Genomic DNA, 17,874 nt, shown 5'->3' with positions numbered 1-17,874 from the left:
GGAGTCTGCAGAATTGCAGGGACGAGAGCACTGAATGTGAATCTTGTAGATGTAGTTGGGGAGTCCCGAAGGATGGAATCAAAAATGAGGTTTAATTCATTTTAATTCTGTGCTGCCTGGCTTTAGTTTTAGCACTGTTGCTGGCTGCTCAGATGCAAATATAAGTATGAGGGGTGGGGGAGGGGTTGGTGGGGTGCGGTGGTGGCAGAAATGGGTGTTAGGGCTCTTATTTGCTTGTTAATGGCCAAACACCTGCTGTTGACATAGGCAAGTTTGACAGGCTTTTGTATGAGTGTCACCAAAATTGGACACAAAACTGTACCAAATGCCAGTTGTTACAGGGCCAATTTTTTGAAAGTAGAAAATCAAAAAAATTGACATACATTTAAAACTTTGGAAGACTATAATCTCTCTGTTAAGCTGTGAAACTATGATCATATTTCAGAATTCATAAGGATTATGAAATAATTACTGTGTTTGCTTACCACAGCATGAGGAAGTTGTCAACAGAAAGGCCTGCACCTGAAGAGCTCATGGTAAGTCACCCAATTTATTTAGAACTTTGAAATTATTTGATTGTTGAGCAACATTCACAAATTCAAGCAAGACCTAAAAGAATTTGATACTGCCCTAACAACATATCACAATTTTTGTGATTTTTAACCTTAATCGATAAATAATCAAAGAGTTTAGCCCAGTTTTTTTTATTTTACATACATTTTATTTGAAAGATCTATTTGTCTATTCATTTTTGTGCCTATTTTTAGTAAGAAAGGGGGCAACACAGTGGCACAGTGGTTAGTACTGCTGCCTCACAGTGCCAGGGACCCAAGTTCGATTCTCGGCTTGGATCACTGTCTGTGCAGATTCTGCACATTCTCCCCATGTCTGCATGGGTTTCCTCTGGGTGCTCCGGTTTCCTCCCACAGTTCTGAAAGGCATGCTGGTTAGGTGCATTGGCCATGATGAATTCTCCCTCAGTGTGCCCGAGCAGACCCCGGAGCGTGGCGACTAATGGATTTTCACATTGCAGTGTTAATGTAAGCTTACTTGTGATGAATAAATTAAAAAAAACTTAAATTTGAAAGGTGTACCCACGCTGAGCCTGAACCCACTTAATTTGGTACCTCTTTAACAGCAACCAAAAGACAAGGGGGCAATTTTACCAAAAAAAATCTAAGCGCCAAACGAGCATGAAAACTGGAGAGAAACACACCCATTTTTATGTGAGCTCCCAGAGCAATCATATGGCACTTAGAAAAAAAGTTGCAAACTGTGATTCTCGCCAGTAGGAGGAGTGGATGGAGCCTATTCTCGCCAAGAAGCTGCCTGCTGGGCTCTAAGGGCACTATTGCAAGTATACACAGTGCACTGGGAGATCTGTCACTCTCCCCACCCTACTAGTATTGCACCCCCGCATATACACCCCCACCCCCCCCCCCCCCCCCCCCGCCAATTGCTGCTCCTGATACCTCTCCCACTCACAGGTCCTCTCCACCACCCATCAAATCCCCTTCCCCCATCCTCCCAGTTGCTGCTCTGGCCGTGTTTCACCCCCTCCCCCAATGCAGAGTACACCCCCTATGGAGCTGCCTGCTTCCCTGTTCATGGGCCCATCCCTTCTGGCCCTGCACCCCTTCAGGCACTGCCTCTTCCTCTTAGGCTTTGCCTCCTTGGCACTGCTTGGTGCCCATTGGGCAGTACCACTGTCCCCGTTGGGCACTGCCAGGATAAGATCACCCCCGAAGGGTTTCATCTCATCTGCCTTAGCTGGGTTAAAATACAGGACCTCTCGGTATAAAGGACAAGGCCTAAATTGTGAATAAAGCATACAATAAGAACTGCAACTAACACCACCACTTGGGTCAGGCAGGATCAGCGGAGAGAGAAATGGAGTTAATGTTTCAAGTCAAATATGATTCTAAGAATCGTATTCAACTTGAAACATTAAATACGTTTCTTTCTCCACAGATACTGCCAGATCTGCTGAGTATTTCCAGCACTACTTGTTTTTGTTTCAGATTTCCGACATCCATAGTATTTTGTTTCTATTATCCTACCAATTGGTCAATCAGTCATATTGTGTAATTGGCTGTCACGTTTACCTATACAACACTGCTCAATGAACTTCAAAACTAATCTATTAACCACAACAAGGTGTTACAAAAATATGTTACTTTGCAAGGAAAATATCTCAATCAGTTTAAAGCAATTTTTGGAGGGGAATTGTCCCATACTCTTGCGGATGTGTTATTTGCTGGTTGCAAATTATGTTTTGACATCTAAAGCTCACACACATTCAGGTGGGAGCAGATATTCTGGTTAGTCAGACATTTAAAGGAATGTTACATTGCACATGGGACACACCAATTAGTCTAGTCATTAGACTTGCCTTTTTACAGCAAATAATTAGTACAGTTGTACTGTTGACAGCCTGGCCTGATATGTTTAATTATATTTCCACATGCCATTCAGGAGCTAATTTTCATTTCAATGTGTTGACAAAATAAGCAGTTGTCTTAATAGTTTCCAGGAGACTGAAATGACCATTATGCCCAACAGGTCCATCCCTTTTTGATGGGTAATTTCTACTTCCAGCTTTTTAGATGAAAATGTATGCCTTACTTGCCTTGCTCTGAATATAATTTCAGCCTTGCAACCTTCTGTACTTGAATTAATATCTTTCACTCTTAGAAGCTTGTGATGTTCAAACAGATTGTATTTACCTATTTGGTTGTTAATTGCCTCAGAAATACCAGTCCATGAGGCATTTGGCTTGTTGTAGATTGGGGACATTGGCTTCTGACCTCCAAGGGATTTATGAATGAGAAAATCCTATATCTGCTTTAAATTATCCATTTGTCAATGAGTGTTTATGGGACAAATTATGCATTTGATTGAGTCTTAACATGATACGAGTCCACTTCTTCAGTCAGTTTCTTGTTCAGACTACTTCTGGGCAGTGCAATGTAAGCAGTGGTATGTATTTGGTTTTTTCAACTCACGAGCAAAGAACATTCTTCTTGTCTTCTCAGAATTACCTTTTGTGGGATTAGAGTTTAGAATTCATTATAGATGGTGCAGAATACAACTACATACTCAGTTTTATTAATGATATTGAGCAGTTTGCATTAATTGACATAAATCTTTGTTCAGTTAAATATCATGAATGGATTACCAGAATTCTTTTTAATCAGGATTAAAAAGAAAAAAATTGTGTTTCGTTCCTAACATGGATTTGAATGCTGTGCCCGTTCAAGAATTTTTCTACTACTGGCCTTCATATGGTTTTGGCTGAAGCGGTGAGGTGCCATAGGTGAAGGCAGGCACGGCAGTATAGTATCTGATAATCTTATTGAAATTATCACTTGTATTTTGTAATGACAGATCACAGAACAATTTGCATTTACAGAGCATCTTGTTACATCTTCAGATTCATTTCAAAGTGCTTCATATAAAGGAAGGAATTTCTAATCAGGTACTAGGCAGTCCTTTTTTTTAGTACCTTCTCTGACCTTCAATGTAGTCAGCTTCCTGTATTTTAAGGGAGCAAGAAATCACGTTAAGTAGCCCTTAAAGAGCCGCTTATACCAGGTGTTGGGTAAAAGTTAAAGGGATGCAACTGGAATGGAAGTGTTGGCAGCTTTACAAATGATGCTAATATTTCAATGAAAACAAAAGTACTGGAGATACTTGGCAGATCTGACGGTATCTGTGGAAAGTTCATTAAAACTCTCAATATTTTCTACTTTTATTACAATTTTCCAGTATCTGTGGTATTTTGATTGTGTACTGATACTTTAATGTTCACTTCAACTCTTTCAGAACTGGTTCGGTCAGTAAAATGGCTGTCTGCGACAATCATTGTGAATGCAGAAAGCTGAGCCTGGCCAAACAATGGATTGCACAGCACTCCAACCCCATATTTGAAAATTGATGGAATAAAAGTATCAGAAAACGAGCTGGTGGCAGTAGCTCTCCTTGCCACTCCAAGGAGCTGTCCCCATAGACCACATCGCAGTATATCTGAAAGATGGTGGAGGAATCAGAATTGAGGGTGAAGCTGACTGCCCCTGTCACTGGTAATTCATGTTGGCTGGATTTGTATTTTTAACAGATCACATAGCACTGCATCTGGCTATCTGCTGCCCCAGGGTTCATGTAGCTAATTCTAAGGTCACTGCCAAGAAGTTGTGCCTCTCAATGTGGGTGGAGGGTATTGGCAGATGAGTATAGTCTGATGCAGCTTCTTCTCCATTGCTGCCTCTCTTCTAGAAAATTGTCTGGTGTGTCCTTGTTCCTTCTGAAATATTGCATGTAGCATCTTTTGAAAAGCTTGTGATCAGTGTGCCACTTGTGATTATTGGTTGTTTTTGTTCTGTTTATGCTTGGTTTACTTGTTTTGGCAAGAGTCCCGTAGACTTTGTTTATTGTAATATGCCAGTGGGAGCAACTGCAATATGAATAAGCCATCTGATAGCTTTTTTTTCTGAACTCAGGTCAAAAAAATCAGCTGCAAGCAAATCCAGGCTGCCTCGACACAAAAAATAAGGCAATATGTTTGTAATCAGAAAATTGGGTTCAATCAGCAGAATAGGTTCAGTAGTAAAAAAAAGTTAGAACAATTATTAATGAAAATTATCTGAAAGAAACAGATACAATAGATAATAAAACTCCCTTCAAATGTAGAATGCTTAAAAAAAAGCCTTCTCGCATTAGCAATATCTTCACTGCTTTATCTTTCCTTAACTCCATTCACCCATCTGTATTGTGCATTAGCAATTAAGGTTGTGCTCTGCAATAATACCAATCATTGATATGGCAAGAATGACGTATACTGTAATCCAAAGGAGGCTTCATGCATCTCATCTGAAAAATAAAAGACCAAAGCTAACATTTCCAGGACTCCTAGGAACATAGGGACATTTAGTCCCTTGGACCTGTTCCACCATTCAGTCAGATCATGATTGATCTGCAACCTAGCTCCATATCCTAATTTTTGAGTTTGTCTTTCAATTAATGATTGAATTTGAACCTAAAACATAAAAACTTAAGTCATTCTTAAGTTTGTGAGTACAAGAGAACACATGTCATTTCAAGACAAAAAACAATATCAAAAGTTGTCCACAAACCTCTACTCCCTCTATGTATCTGCCGTGTGATATATTGTAACTTAAACAACATAACAATTCCTGGAGTAGCAGACTAGCCAGCACCTTCAGAAGGATAGAACCCAGAAATTTAACTCATATTTTCCTCTTAAAGATGCGGACTAACTTGTGTGGTTTCACATTTTATGTTCCGGCTTCAGATTTCCAATGTTTATAGTTTCCTTGTGCTATAAAGGGAAAACCCATATCTTGCTTTTTGATTTCATACAGTCCAAAAATTGTTAGTCCTTTGAAACTTGATGAAGTTACTTCTCTCTGTGCCAGAATCCATCTTCTGCAGCATAAGGAAGATGTTTATTGCCATCAATATTATGACATGAGCCACATCACAAAAGAAAAAAAAACCAGGGTCTTTTTGTGCAGTACAAACATTATTGCAATTTTTTACTTCAGTTTTTTTAAATTTGTTCATGGGATATGGGTGTTGCTGGCTAGGCCAGCATTAATTGCCCATCCCTGAGGACATTTAAGAGTCAACCACATTCAAAAAGGCCTGTACAAAATACCACCTACAAAACTTCTTAAACTATTTGAACTGTTTGCAGAACACCTTCTCTGATGATTTTGTCATCTCATACCCTTGTCCCTTGTACACAGAAATTCAAGAGTTGCATTATCTAACATGTTTGGAACCATAATTCTAGAATGTATGCCAACAAAATAGGAGGTCTTACTTACCATTTATGCTCGATACAATTCCTAAATATCTTTCAGTATTCTCAGCAACTTCTGATTTAAATGATATATCCTTGCTAAGCCTATCTCTGGCTACACATAACTGCTTAGCACTCCTTATATTTATATCTATGTATATACTATAGATCAATATATGTACATATAGGTAATTTAACAGGTTTTATAACATGCAATGGTAGTACAGGCAGGAAGGGGGAATTGAGATAGGAGGCTGGACACTCTTCCCCTTGCCTCTTAACCACCCTGGCAACTCACTGACATATACATATAACAAGAACTGGACAAGTGGCCAACTTAAATCTTATCAGGGAATGAAGCTTACTTAAGGTGAAAATATCAGAATAGGCCCTGCTGCTTAATTATATTACTCCACCATCCCATCCAATTTTGAGTGGCGTAACAGTAGATAATCCAACCCAACCTTTTTTCATTCAAACCTCTGAGCCATTGTGTTTTTGTGCCCACAGAAATGGCACCTCTGATCATTATGTCAGCCATTGTATATTTGGCTTTTTAAAACTTGTTCAGTACATTTTTTGTGTAAAGTCATTGAAGGGATTTACTGTCATGTTCTCTATTGACACCAAGATGTTTTGAAATCCTGCTTTTTTGCAGCATTTATCCCACTGATGTTTTTAAAAGATGAGCTATAAAAATGATCTGCATGTAAAATATAGCTAAAATACAGGATTTAAGTTCAGCCATTTAGGATCCTATAGGCTTTGTGCCAGCCAAAAGACAAGTTTTTATGAATCACAGAGAATTGTACAAGATTTTATCATGTTCATTTTGAAGATAGACTCGAGTAGCTGGTAAAGAGCTAGAGTCTGCAGGGCTTTCAGGGAGCTGCTGTCAGCTTTGAGGCAGCCTTCACTGATTGTAAATGACATCCAGCAAGGGGGAGGAATGCTGCTGGAGAATAATTCCCAATAGGTCATTTATTCAGCACTGTTTGTTGATTTGACAATGAACAAGCTGTTAAGAATATCTGTGGCATCCAGCAGAACTAGTAAGTAATAATTATACTGTGTCTCTCCTCACTTTATCTCCTGGTGTTATTTTTGTTGCACTCATCTACACGGCTTGAAATGTTTCTTCTCTGGAGCAGTTGAAACTGCTGTTGTATTTAGCACTTTTGTTTTAAAGTCACTCTTTCTAATCAAGCGGCAGGCAGCCATTATAATTCAAAAACAAGTAGTTCTGACCATTTTAAGTGGCAACATTCTGTGAGTTTGTTAATTACATTTCTGCAGTAAAGCCCTTTTTTAGCAAAGACACATTCTTTACTGGGAGGAACTGGAGCATAAATATAAATTAGAGCTTATAAGTGCAATGCCATTTCATTTGCTCGGCAGACTAATGAAATTTGGGAGTATTCTTACCCCTCTGAAATAGTTTGAATCAATCCAAAATAAACCCTTTATTGACATTCAATTTCTGCTGGTTTGCATGCGTGCTTCTTGTTCAATGGGATTCGGGGATTAATCCACCGTTTGGTGAACCTGGACCCTTTCACCTCGAGGGGAGAAATTTATCATAGAAGTGTGAAATTGTGGAAACTGCACAGACTTAAATAAGCAATTTAAAACACTAAGCTCACCATGAAATGAGTGATGTTTCACTAAAGATGCATTGTGGTGATTAAATTCAAGCCGACTTTTATGGGTCCAGTTTAAATAACAGTAATGCAAGTGCTGGGAAAATTGTGGCTTTTCCGGCTGGTGCTTCAGTTCATTGAGTAATGCCCAAGTTCAACCTATAAACAACCATAACTCCAAAACCCCAAGTTTGAATGCTATGTGCCTTTTAACATAAAACTAGAGTTGCATTATACACAATAATAAAAAGAAACTGAGAATGCTGAAGATTCAAAATAAAAACAGAAAACACTAGAAGCACTCAGTAGAGACTCTTAGCATTTGGAAGGTAACAATATTTCAGGTGGGACCATTTTACACTTGGACTTAACAGAAGCCATGATCACCTTCAGGTGAAGAGGGGATAAATCTGGGAAGAGGGAGGGGCATAATTATCTATAACTTATATTGAAATGATTTAATAGTACAATATTTTCTTTCATTTGAATTCTCCAGCCATTCACGCTGGTGGGATTTTCTAGTCCTGTCGACAGCAGACCCCCTCCCATGGGTTTCATGGCAGTGTGGGGTGGCATCAGTGGTAAATCCCATTGACAGTGTTGGGACCAGAGAATTTCCGCTGTTACTCCCCACCCCCAACCCCCAACCCTTAGTTACAAATTTCATTCAAAAATCTTTTTTTTGTTCTTTGGATCGGAGTAACTGACTGTCCAAGGAAGTTGGTGAGCTGCTTCCTTTGATAGCAATTGTTTCTCGAATGGAAACTTGCAAGGACACTTCAGAGAACATTTAGAATTAACCATGGAGGAGACTCAAAGTTACGGCTAAACCAGACAGGCTAGAGGTGGCAGGTTCTCTTCCAGTGCTATTGGTGAACCAGTCGAATTTGACATCATTTAAGTCAGTTTGTTTACTTGCCAACCTACAGATGAACAGTTATTGAATTCAATTCACAACTTACTTTGACATGAGGGCAAGACCTTTGGTTTGCTAGTGAGTACCATAACCAGCCACTATAATAGAATATTATGTAAACTAACATCTGCTAAAGATTAGAGAAGTTGTCATCAGACTTATGTGATTGACTATTAAATCTCAAAATCATTCAAGTAGGATTTAGTACTAATAAACCCCTAAGCTGGAAAAATATAGGGGGAAACAATTATTGCAAAATTGCTCTTCAGTAAATAGATTCACTGAGCCATAAAGACCAGAAGGTTTCAAATGGTTTTCATCAAGTTATCTATTGTCACCTTGGATAACAGTGAGATATGATTGGCCTCAGTGCCTCCCAGTTGGACAGGAATTCAGAAATATTTCACACCCCTAATTGATATTTGATGATCTTTGCTGGTAAGTGTGCATCTCAGATGAGGACAATGTCTGGCTCAGCTGTAATTCTCTCTGCAAACAAGTATCCTTTCCACTGGGCTTCGCTGGGCTCCGACATGAACTCAGTGAAGTACCCAGGACAACTTGCTACACACCTCAGCATTCTCAGGAGAGATGGCAAGCAGATTTAAGAAAAAAATGAGTATAAAACATTTGCATTTAAAAACTGTTTTCACTTCTTAGAAGCATGCCTTCATCAAACTGGTATGGCATTTTGCAACGACATTCTTGGCTGTTGTGGCCTTTTCATTGCTGCAGTGTTTCTCCCATTGCAGCAGAAAATCAAATCAAGCAATTTCAAATTTGCCAGCAGATAATTTTGAACAGTAATTCACTTCCCTCTGGAATGAATAGGAAGCAGAGCTTCTCAGTATTGAAATAAGCTGTCATCTAAATATTGAATGTAGATTTTGCACAACTTACAGAGGGACCTTTGTATTAATAGCCCATTGAAAAAGTTACATTCTTTTGCACCTATCCAATTTTTCCTCGTGTCAGACTAATTACTTGTTTTCAGGTACAATTCCAAGAAGACTGGTATTCTTCCAGTATCTTACCTAATCTACCATTGCTCATGCCTTCTTATGGAGCAGTGTAAGTGAGTCCAAACATGCTAAGCTGCTTTTTCTTGATTGCCACACAAAGCCATGGATGCTGAGACCACATGCTGAATGTTTAGGTTTTGATGGGACATCACTGGCCAACATGCTGTTTCTGTAGCCCCATCCTGCCCCTGAGCCATTTTCCCAGTGGCAGGTTGAGATGGGGTACTGCACAGTTGAATCACATAATGGACAGCTTATTATTGAAGCCTGACTGGAATTTTCCAGTTGGTCTCCAAGGGTCCCAGGAGTTGTCAGGAAAATGGACAGCCGCCTGGAGATGGCCTCCTGTTGCCAACAGGAACACCAGTGCTTCGGGCAGATGTAGCAGTCCTTTGTTTTAGTCGCAGTTGCAGGACACTCTATGGAGGAGCTTCCCACAAAGGTGCCCGGCTGCTGAGTGCTACTTTCATTTTTAAGAAGTTGAGGAGGCAGTGCTCCCATCGTGGACTGCCTTCTCCCTCACTTACATACAAAAGCAACCTGCAACTGCTTCCAAGTTGTTTGGGCCCCTTGGACCCGCCCTCCTTAATTAGAGCCCACCCACTGCCTGCTAATTGGCCAATTCTGGGAAAGCCACTGAAGACTGACTATTCCCCATACAGTGTAGATATTGACCTCCATTTTGGGGTCAATAATCCTGTCGGGAAATCCCTGTTCCAGTTGTATGAACTATTTTTGTCACCTGAATTAAAATCAGATACCTCAGCACAGATGGGGATTCATTGATTAGATTCATCCAGAACTTTAAAAATCATACATGACTATAGTCACCCAATATTTTATTTAATAGCACCATTTAAGATTTAGAAAACCAAACGGTCCACTGAAAATTTTTAGGCTTCTTTCTCTTTATCTACTATTTCAAATTGTATTCGTATTTGTAAGGGTTGCTTCACTGCTGTTAAAAGAAAAACTCAGTTAAACTATCTTTAGCACATAGGATGACTTACATAAAAAAATATTCAGGCTGACTCTGAACCCATTGCATCTGAGGTGTGTTAATTGTATTTTCCAGGAGCTCACGAAAGCTGGCTGCCATTTAATGGAATCTATGCATAGAACAGAATTAGGTCACAAAGAAACCTGCATCTTATGTTTCGATCAATGTGTCGACTAATACTTTATCAGAGACAGTTGATTATCTCATGCTGATTCAATTCCTATTCTATTGGGTGCAGTTCTGCTGCAACAGAATACGCAGTGCATTCATATTAAAAACGTAGATTCAATCTATCTGCATGTAAATGTAAGAATCCACAGCTGGAAATGTTTATGTGGGCTGATTTACTAATAATACATATTAATTTGCTTATTCTAAATAAGTAGCCAAAGTAATATGGTAAATATGTACGTTTTAATGATAAATCTTGATTTTTTTTCATGTACACTGATGCACTTAAGTTCTGCAATGCGTCATCTAAAGTACTCCAATTGTTACAGACTGAAGAGTTGTTATGAAACACATGCATCTGATAAAACCACCTGCCCCACTCCTTCATTGCTCACTACGATGGTCTAAACCTTTCTGATTTCTTTTTCTTTGCTTCTCTTTTCTCTTCTACTTCACCCCACCCCCAGCCTAAAATTGCTCAGCTCTCCTAAAGGTGTTGATTTATGCTGGGATTCTATAGTTGGTCTGACACTGATGTGATGTGGCTCAAGTGGTTGTGAATATTGGCAGGTTCAAGCCTGGTCCACTCATCCATTTATTGCCCTTGCAAAACGTTCCAGAGATCAGAGCAGGAACATGTTTTGGTATTTTTTCAGTTCTTTCCCCCCAGTAATAGATGACTTGGAATATAGATCGGGAAGAGGATACGGAAGGAGAATTTATGATATGTGCACAGAAGGTTCTTGATCAATTGTTTTCAAACCAACAAAGAAGGAAGCAGCATTGGCTTTGGATTTGAAAAATTGAGTAAGGAAAGTGGAGTGTGTTTACAGTAAGCAATCATCAAGCTAGCAGCATCCACAATGTAGTTTTGTTCAAAGTAGAGGTGAGGCTATATTGGATTTGGTGCTGGGAAATGAGCCAGACCAGGTGTTAGACTTGGAAGTTGGTGTGCATTTTGGTGATAGTGACCATAATTCGGTTATGTTCACCTTAGTGATGGAAAGGGATAGACTGGAACCTTGGGACAGTAGTTTTAGCTGGGGGAAGGGTAATTATGAGGCTATTAGGAGAGAATTAGGAAGCATAGGTTGGACTAGGAGACTACAGGGGCTGGGAACGTCCGAAATGTGGAGTTTTTTCAAGGAGCAGCTACTGCGAGTCCTTGATATGTATGTCCCTGTCAGGCAAGGAGGAAATGGTCGAGCAAGGGAACCGTGGTGCACTAAAAAAGTTGTTTCGCTGGTTAAGAGGAAAAAGGAGGCTTATGTCAGGATGAGACTTGAGGGCTCAGGTAGTGCACTGGAAGGCTTTAGATTGGCTAGGAGGGAGTTAAAGAGTGAGTTAAGAAGAGCTAAAAGAGGACACGAGAAGACTTTGGCTGATAGGATTAAGGAGAATCCTAAGGCGTTCTATAGATATATTAAGAACAGAAGATTGGTTAGGGCAAGATTAGGGCCAGTTAGAGACAGCAGTGGGAAGTTATGTGTGGAACCAGAAGAGATTGGAGAGGCATTGAACCAATATTTCTCTTCGGTATTCACGCAGGGAGACATAAATGTAGCTGTGGAGAACACTGGGTTACAGGGTTGTAAACTGGATGGTATTGCAGTTAATAAGGAGGATGTGCTAGATATTCTTGAGGGTTTGAAAACAGATAAGTCCCCTGGGCCGGACAGGATTTACCCTAGGATTCTCTGGGAGGCAAGAGAGGCGATTGCAGAGCCTCTGGCTCTGATCTTCAGGTCATTGTTGGTCACAGGTATAGTGCCAGAGGATTGGAGGATAGCAAATGTTGTCCCATTGTTTAAGAAGGGGAATAGAGACTTCCCCGGGAATTATAGACCGGTGAGTCTTACTTCTGTTGTGGGCAAAGTTTTAGAAAAAATTATTAGGGATAGGAATTGTAGTTATTTAGAGAGTAATGTATTGATTGGAGATAGTCAGCACAGTTTTGTGGAGGGTAGGTCGTGCCTTACTAACCTTATTGAGTTTTTTGAGAAAGTGACCAAAGAGGTGGATGGGGGTAAGGCAGTTGACGTGGTATATATGGACTTTAGTAAGGTGTTTGATAAGGTTCACCATGGAAGGCTTCTGCAGAAAATGCAGATGTATGGGATTGGGGGTGATTTAGTTAATTGGATCAGGAATTGGCTAGCAGATAGGAGACAGAGGGTGGTGGTTGATGGAAAGTATTCGTCATGGAGTTCGGTTACAAGTGGTGTGCCTCAGGGATCTGTTTTGGGGCCACTGCTGTTTGTAATTTTTATAAATGATCTGGATGAGGGTATAGTTGGGTGGATCAGTAAATTTGCTGATGACACCAAAGTCGGAGGATTGGTAGATAGTGAAGAGGGGTGTCATAGTTTACAGAGAGACTTGGACAAGTTGCAGAGCTGGGCCGAGAGGTGGCAGATGGAGTTTAATGCGGAAAAGTGTGAGGTAATTCACTTTGGCAGGAATAACAGATGTGTAGAGTATAGGGCTAACGGTAGGACAAAGAATAGTGTTGATGAACAGAGGGATCTAGGTGTATGTGTACATAGATCCCTGAAAGTTGGGAATCAAGTAGATAAGGTAGTTAGGAAGGCATACGGTGTCTTGGCATTTATTAGTAGGGGGATTGAATTTAGGAGCCGCAACGTCATGTTGCAACTGTACAAAACTCTGGTGCGTCCGCACTTGGAGTATTGTGTGCAGTTCTGGTCCCCACATTATAGGAAGGATGTGGAGACATTGGAGAGGGTGCAGAGGAGGTTTACCAGGATGTTGCCTGGTATGGAGGGAAGGTCCTGTGAGGAGAGACTGAGGGATTTGGGGTTGTTTTCGTTAGAAAGAAGGCGGCTAAGAGGGGACATTATTGAAACATATAAGATGATTCGAGGTTTAGATAGGGTGGACAGTGATAGCCTTTTTCCTCGGATGGAGAAAGCTAGCACGAGGGGGCATAGCTTTAAATTAAGGGGTGGTAGATATAGGACGGATGTCAGAGGTAGGTTCTTTACCAGAAGGTGGTGTGGGATTGGAATGCCCTGCCTGCTGCAGTTGTAGATGCGCCTAGTTTGGGGGCGTTTAAGAGATCCGTGGATAGGTTTATGGATGGAAAGGGATTGGTTTAGGTTAGAGGGTCATTGCTTTTTTAATTGGTCGGCGCAACATCGTGGGCCGAAGGGCCTGTTCTGCGCTGTAATGTTCTATGTTCTAAAGTAATCGTGAAAATAGATAAAATATTAAAGCTAATTATGGTTATGTAATAAGGGACAGGTCATTTGGAAAAGGTAATTTTAGGATAAGGCAGTAACGCAGCAATGAAGCATTTATTAAAGAGAGACTTTGAGGAGAAATGATAGAGCATGATGCACTACAGATGGCAAAGGAAGTAGAAGTTAAAAGGAAACAGGAAAAGTAGAGATATGAACATTTAAAATGATGGTGGTTTGATTGGGAAAAAGTTGGCCCTATTAAGGGCCCAAAGGAAAATCTTCATAGTGATGGGTTTTAGTTAAGTTGGCAGCATGGTTGGTGCTGGTTTGGAGAGCCGAAGGGCCTGTTCCTTTGCTGTAGTTTTCTTTGTTCTTTATTCTTTGTGTAAGGTAGAGGAAATGGGAAAACTGAAATGAGTACTTTGCATCTATTTTCATGATGGAGTTGGATGCTATGACGGTTTCACTAAGAGAGGGGAGGGAAGTTCTAAACAAGACCACAAATAGAGGTGTACCAATGAAAGTTGGCACCTGAGTCAAATGCTGAAAGAAGCACAGTTGGAGGCACTGATCACAATCTTTCAATTCTTACTGAATACAGGAGGACTGCCAAACACAGGACAATTGCTAATGTTATACCACTGTTCAAGAGAGACAAGAGGGATAAATCAGGCAACTACAGGCTCGTCAGCCTGACATCAATGATAGGAAGGTTAGTGGAAACCATGATCAGGAACACAATAGACACCACTTGGTAAGGCATGAGTTAATCAATCAGCATATATTTGTGAAAGTAAGTTATGTCAGACCAACTCAATTGGATTCTTTAAGGTAACAGAATAGGGTGATCTAGAATAGCCCTGGGGATTAAGAGAGTTAGTTATATACAGCGATTGGAAAAAGTGGCGTTGTTTTTCTAGAAACAGCGAAGATTAAGGGGAGATTTGATAGTCATGGTCAAAATTACCAACATATTTGATAGAGTAAATAAGGAGAAACTGTTCCCAGTGGCAGAAAGGTCTGCAACTAGAGGACTCAGATTTAAGGTGACTGGCAAAAGTGGTGACAAGAAGAAATATTTTCTTGCACAGCAAACTCTTGTGATTTCTTGCCAGAAGCAGATTCCATAGAAACTTTCAACAAAGAATTGGATAAATATTTGAAGAGGTAAAATGAAGCTCTCGGGCAAGAGTAGGGGAGCTGGAATAATTGTAAAGTTTCATTTGCATTCCTTTCAGTGGGATATCACAATTGGACTTTTTCACACAGCTGATAACAGACCAGCTTTGTATTTCAGCTTTCCATTTTCTTCCTGACTGCCTGCAGATCTTTTAAGAGCCTTTATGTGGATTGACTTGGAGTCTCCAGAAATTTATTATTTATTTCCTGGATATTGCTACGGTAACCTGGGAGAAAAATCAAACACAGAGTAAATATAAATCAGAAATGGGAAACAAGTTTGACTAATAATCCAAAAGCACCTAACCAGGTGAAAAATAGTCTATTTGCTTTCTAATTGATATGAGAAGACAGTGTCCCATGTGACTTATAATGTTAGTAAGAAGCCTCACAACACCAGGTTAAAGCCCAATAGGTTTATTTGGTAGTAAACTCCACTAGCTTTCAGAATGCTGTTCCTTCGTCAGGTGAGTGGGAGAACTCCCCACTCACCTGACAAAGGAATAGCATTCTGAAAGCTAGTGGTGTTTACTACCAAATAAACCTGTTGAACTTTAACCTGGTGTTGTGAGACTTCTTACTGTGTTTACCTAGTCCAATACTGGCATCTTCACATCATGACTTATAATATTAACAGTAGTGCAAAGTGAAGTCATGTGATGAAACCTCCTGGAATACATTCAACCGGAGTTTGCAAACCTAGCTCACATTTGATTTGAAGCTATTTTCCAGAGTTAAAAAGATATGGTCTAACTTATTTAATACAACCAGTTCCTCTGTCAGGAAGCAGAGATAGTTCTAAATGATTTGTTTTTGTATTGTTGGATTTTACAAAAAGATATAGGCTTAAGTGAGCTTACTTTAGTGTTTCTAGGTATGAAAGGGTAATTTAATTTTAAGATGTGTCGCTGTGTTCAGAGAATTTATGGCATGAAAGGTAAACAACAGCTTGGAAAAAGAGTGAGCTGTTGCTTAAAAAGCTGGCGTCACTTTTAGGGAAAAGACCTTGGCCGTAATTCACCGTCTGTTTGCACTGGCAGGATCATCTGGTCGCACTGCAAGAAAACAAGTGGTGGGGAGATCCCCATTCTTGTGTTTTTAGTGTAAAAGAATCCCTAGCAGTTGGAGCTAAGGAGTGAAGTGAAGGCAGCTGTCTCAGCTCTGCCAGAAGAAAAGCCATATAATAGAGTAATGGGCAAGAAAGCAAGTCTCAGAGAAACTAAAAGATAGCCAATTCCAGAAACTAGAAAATGAAGAGAGGTTTCTAGAAAGATTGAAGTAAAATGGAAAACAGGAACTGCAATTTGAGCAGGGTACTGTTCACTTATAGACAGAATTGGAAAGAGCAAACTAGATGCAATTGGTGAGAAAAAAGCCAGGTATCTGAAGAAGTCGTAAGGTTGATGTCCTTAATGTCTTTGGGGCAATAGTATTTGGTTGGGAATCGAGTACCTGAGAGATTATGTGAATTTGAATACTCATGGCTTTTCAAGACAAAGGAATTCTGAAAGGAAAGTTGGAAACCCTGGAGGTGCACTTGACTATGTTTATTGTGTTTAGAATTTACCACAAAACTTTCTGTTCATCCATGCTTTCTTAAAAAAATAAAAGTTATGGTTTTATAAGCCAAGGTTCTATTCTGGGATCTTTCCATTCAATAGTAACATTAACTTGGATTTTAACACCTCCCCAACGTACAAACATAAAACAAAAACATTTTTTGTTTAAACATAGTTGACTGTGTAAGTGAATAATTGGAGGAATAGCACCAAATTTTCCAATTAGGCTCTTTATAGCCTTCTGAAGTCAACATTGTGTTCAACAACTTCAGACCACAAACTCTCCATTTTGAATTTCCCCCACCCCCCCAGCCCCGATGCCATTATGTATTTCGTTCTCAAGTTTTTGCTTTTGGGCAATGCTGATCCTTTCTCTGCTATTAACTGTTATGATTCCAGGTGATGTTGATGAGGACAAATCAGATTTCAGAGTGAAATCTGGCTTGATAGATCCTAACTTTGTTTTCTTTTAGAAACTGTGGAGGAAAGTTACCAGGAATCTGCTGGTCAACTTTTAACATAGAGAGTAAATCACTTACTAAAGAAGAAAAGATAGCTATATTATGCCAGATAAAAAAGTTAGAAATATCCCAGTACCAATGTACGAGAATAATTCAAATCACACTATTCCTCTAACCCAACAATACCTTTACAGACTCATGTACAGTCAGATAGGTAAACAATTTAGAATAACTATCTTATACTCTAATATTCATGTTAAGTATGAGGTTCATGTGAATTAGCAGAACTGCAGATGTGCTGTACTCCAAAATAAATGGCAAATTCCATAGAGTCTTCAACAACTCACTTGGACACTTGTTACATTGTAAGTCTCACCTTTCTTATGAGGATTTCCAATCTCCACATTTAAATAATCTGTCTTAGAATTTTGTTCAAATGTTGCTCCCACTCGGGTCACTTCAACAAGAATCCACCTCCAGGGTTTGAGCCTCACTTTCTGAGATTCCTTTTTCTTCCATCTCTGAGTATAGGCAAACTTCACCTTCCCAGCACAATTTTAGATCTTTGCCCATACCAGGCAGAATACTACTGCTCCAAAAGGCCCTGGCTAATGAGTCACTAATCTTTGGTTGTACTCTGATTTTCAGGGCTTCGTTTGAACCCACTTTGTGCCAAGTCTGCTCGCTGCAGCTCTTTTGGAGCCTAATTCTCTGCTCGTTTCTCTCAACTTTACCTATCGGGACTTTTTTCTGATTCCTGTCTCTGTCCCTTACCTGAGACTTCTTTCTACGACCTTTTTCTAATCACTGTCCTTGCCTTGGGCTTTCTTCTGGGACCTCTCCCTGTCCGCTACTCCATGTCCAGCTCCCTGGAGCACCTTCTCTAAAATGGTGCTCTG

The 17,874-nt window shown here is 40.0% G+C and overlaps 1 protein-coding gene across 4 annotated transcripts in view; it reads left to right on the top strand.

Moving 5' to 3' along the window:
- Positions 1–17,874, top strand: part of map2k5 (mitogen-activated protein kinase kinase 5) — a 294,288-nt gene that overhangs the window by 257,837 nt on the left and 18,577 nt on the right. For 3 of the 4 annotated variants that reach the window (XM_080214341.1, XM_080214340.1, XM_080214339.1), the window contains one exon: positions 491–536. In XM_080214341.1, the coding sequence (XP_080070467.1) occupies positions 491–536 (46 nt within the window). Of the gene's footprint in view, positions 1–490; positions 537–14,377; positions 14,489–17,874 lie in introns of all 4 variants that reach the window. The other variant, XR_013889610.1, reaches the window with a different exon arrangement.

This window comes from Carcharhinus amblyrhynchos, chromosome 28, assembly GCF_965287045.1.
Source record: "Carcharhinus amblyrhynchos chromosome 28, sCarAmb.v2.hapA, whole genome shotgun sequence".
Taxonomy (NCBI): Eukaryota; Metazoa; Chordata; class Chondrichthyes; order Carcharhiniformes; family Carcharhinidae; genus Carcharhinus; species Carcharhinus amblyrhynchos.
Note: the sequence above shows the minus strand (reverse complement) of the source record. Positions and strands in the feature narration are given on the sequence as shown.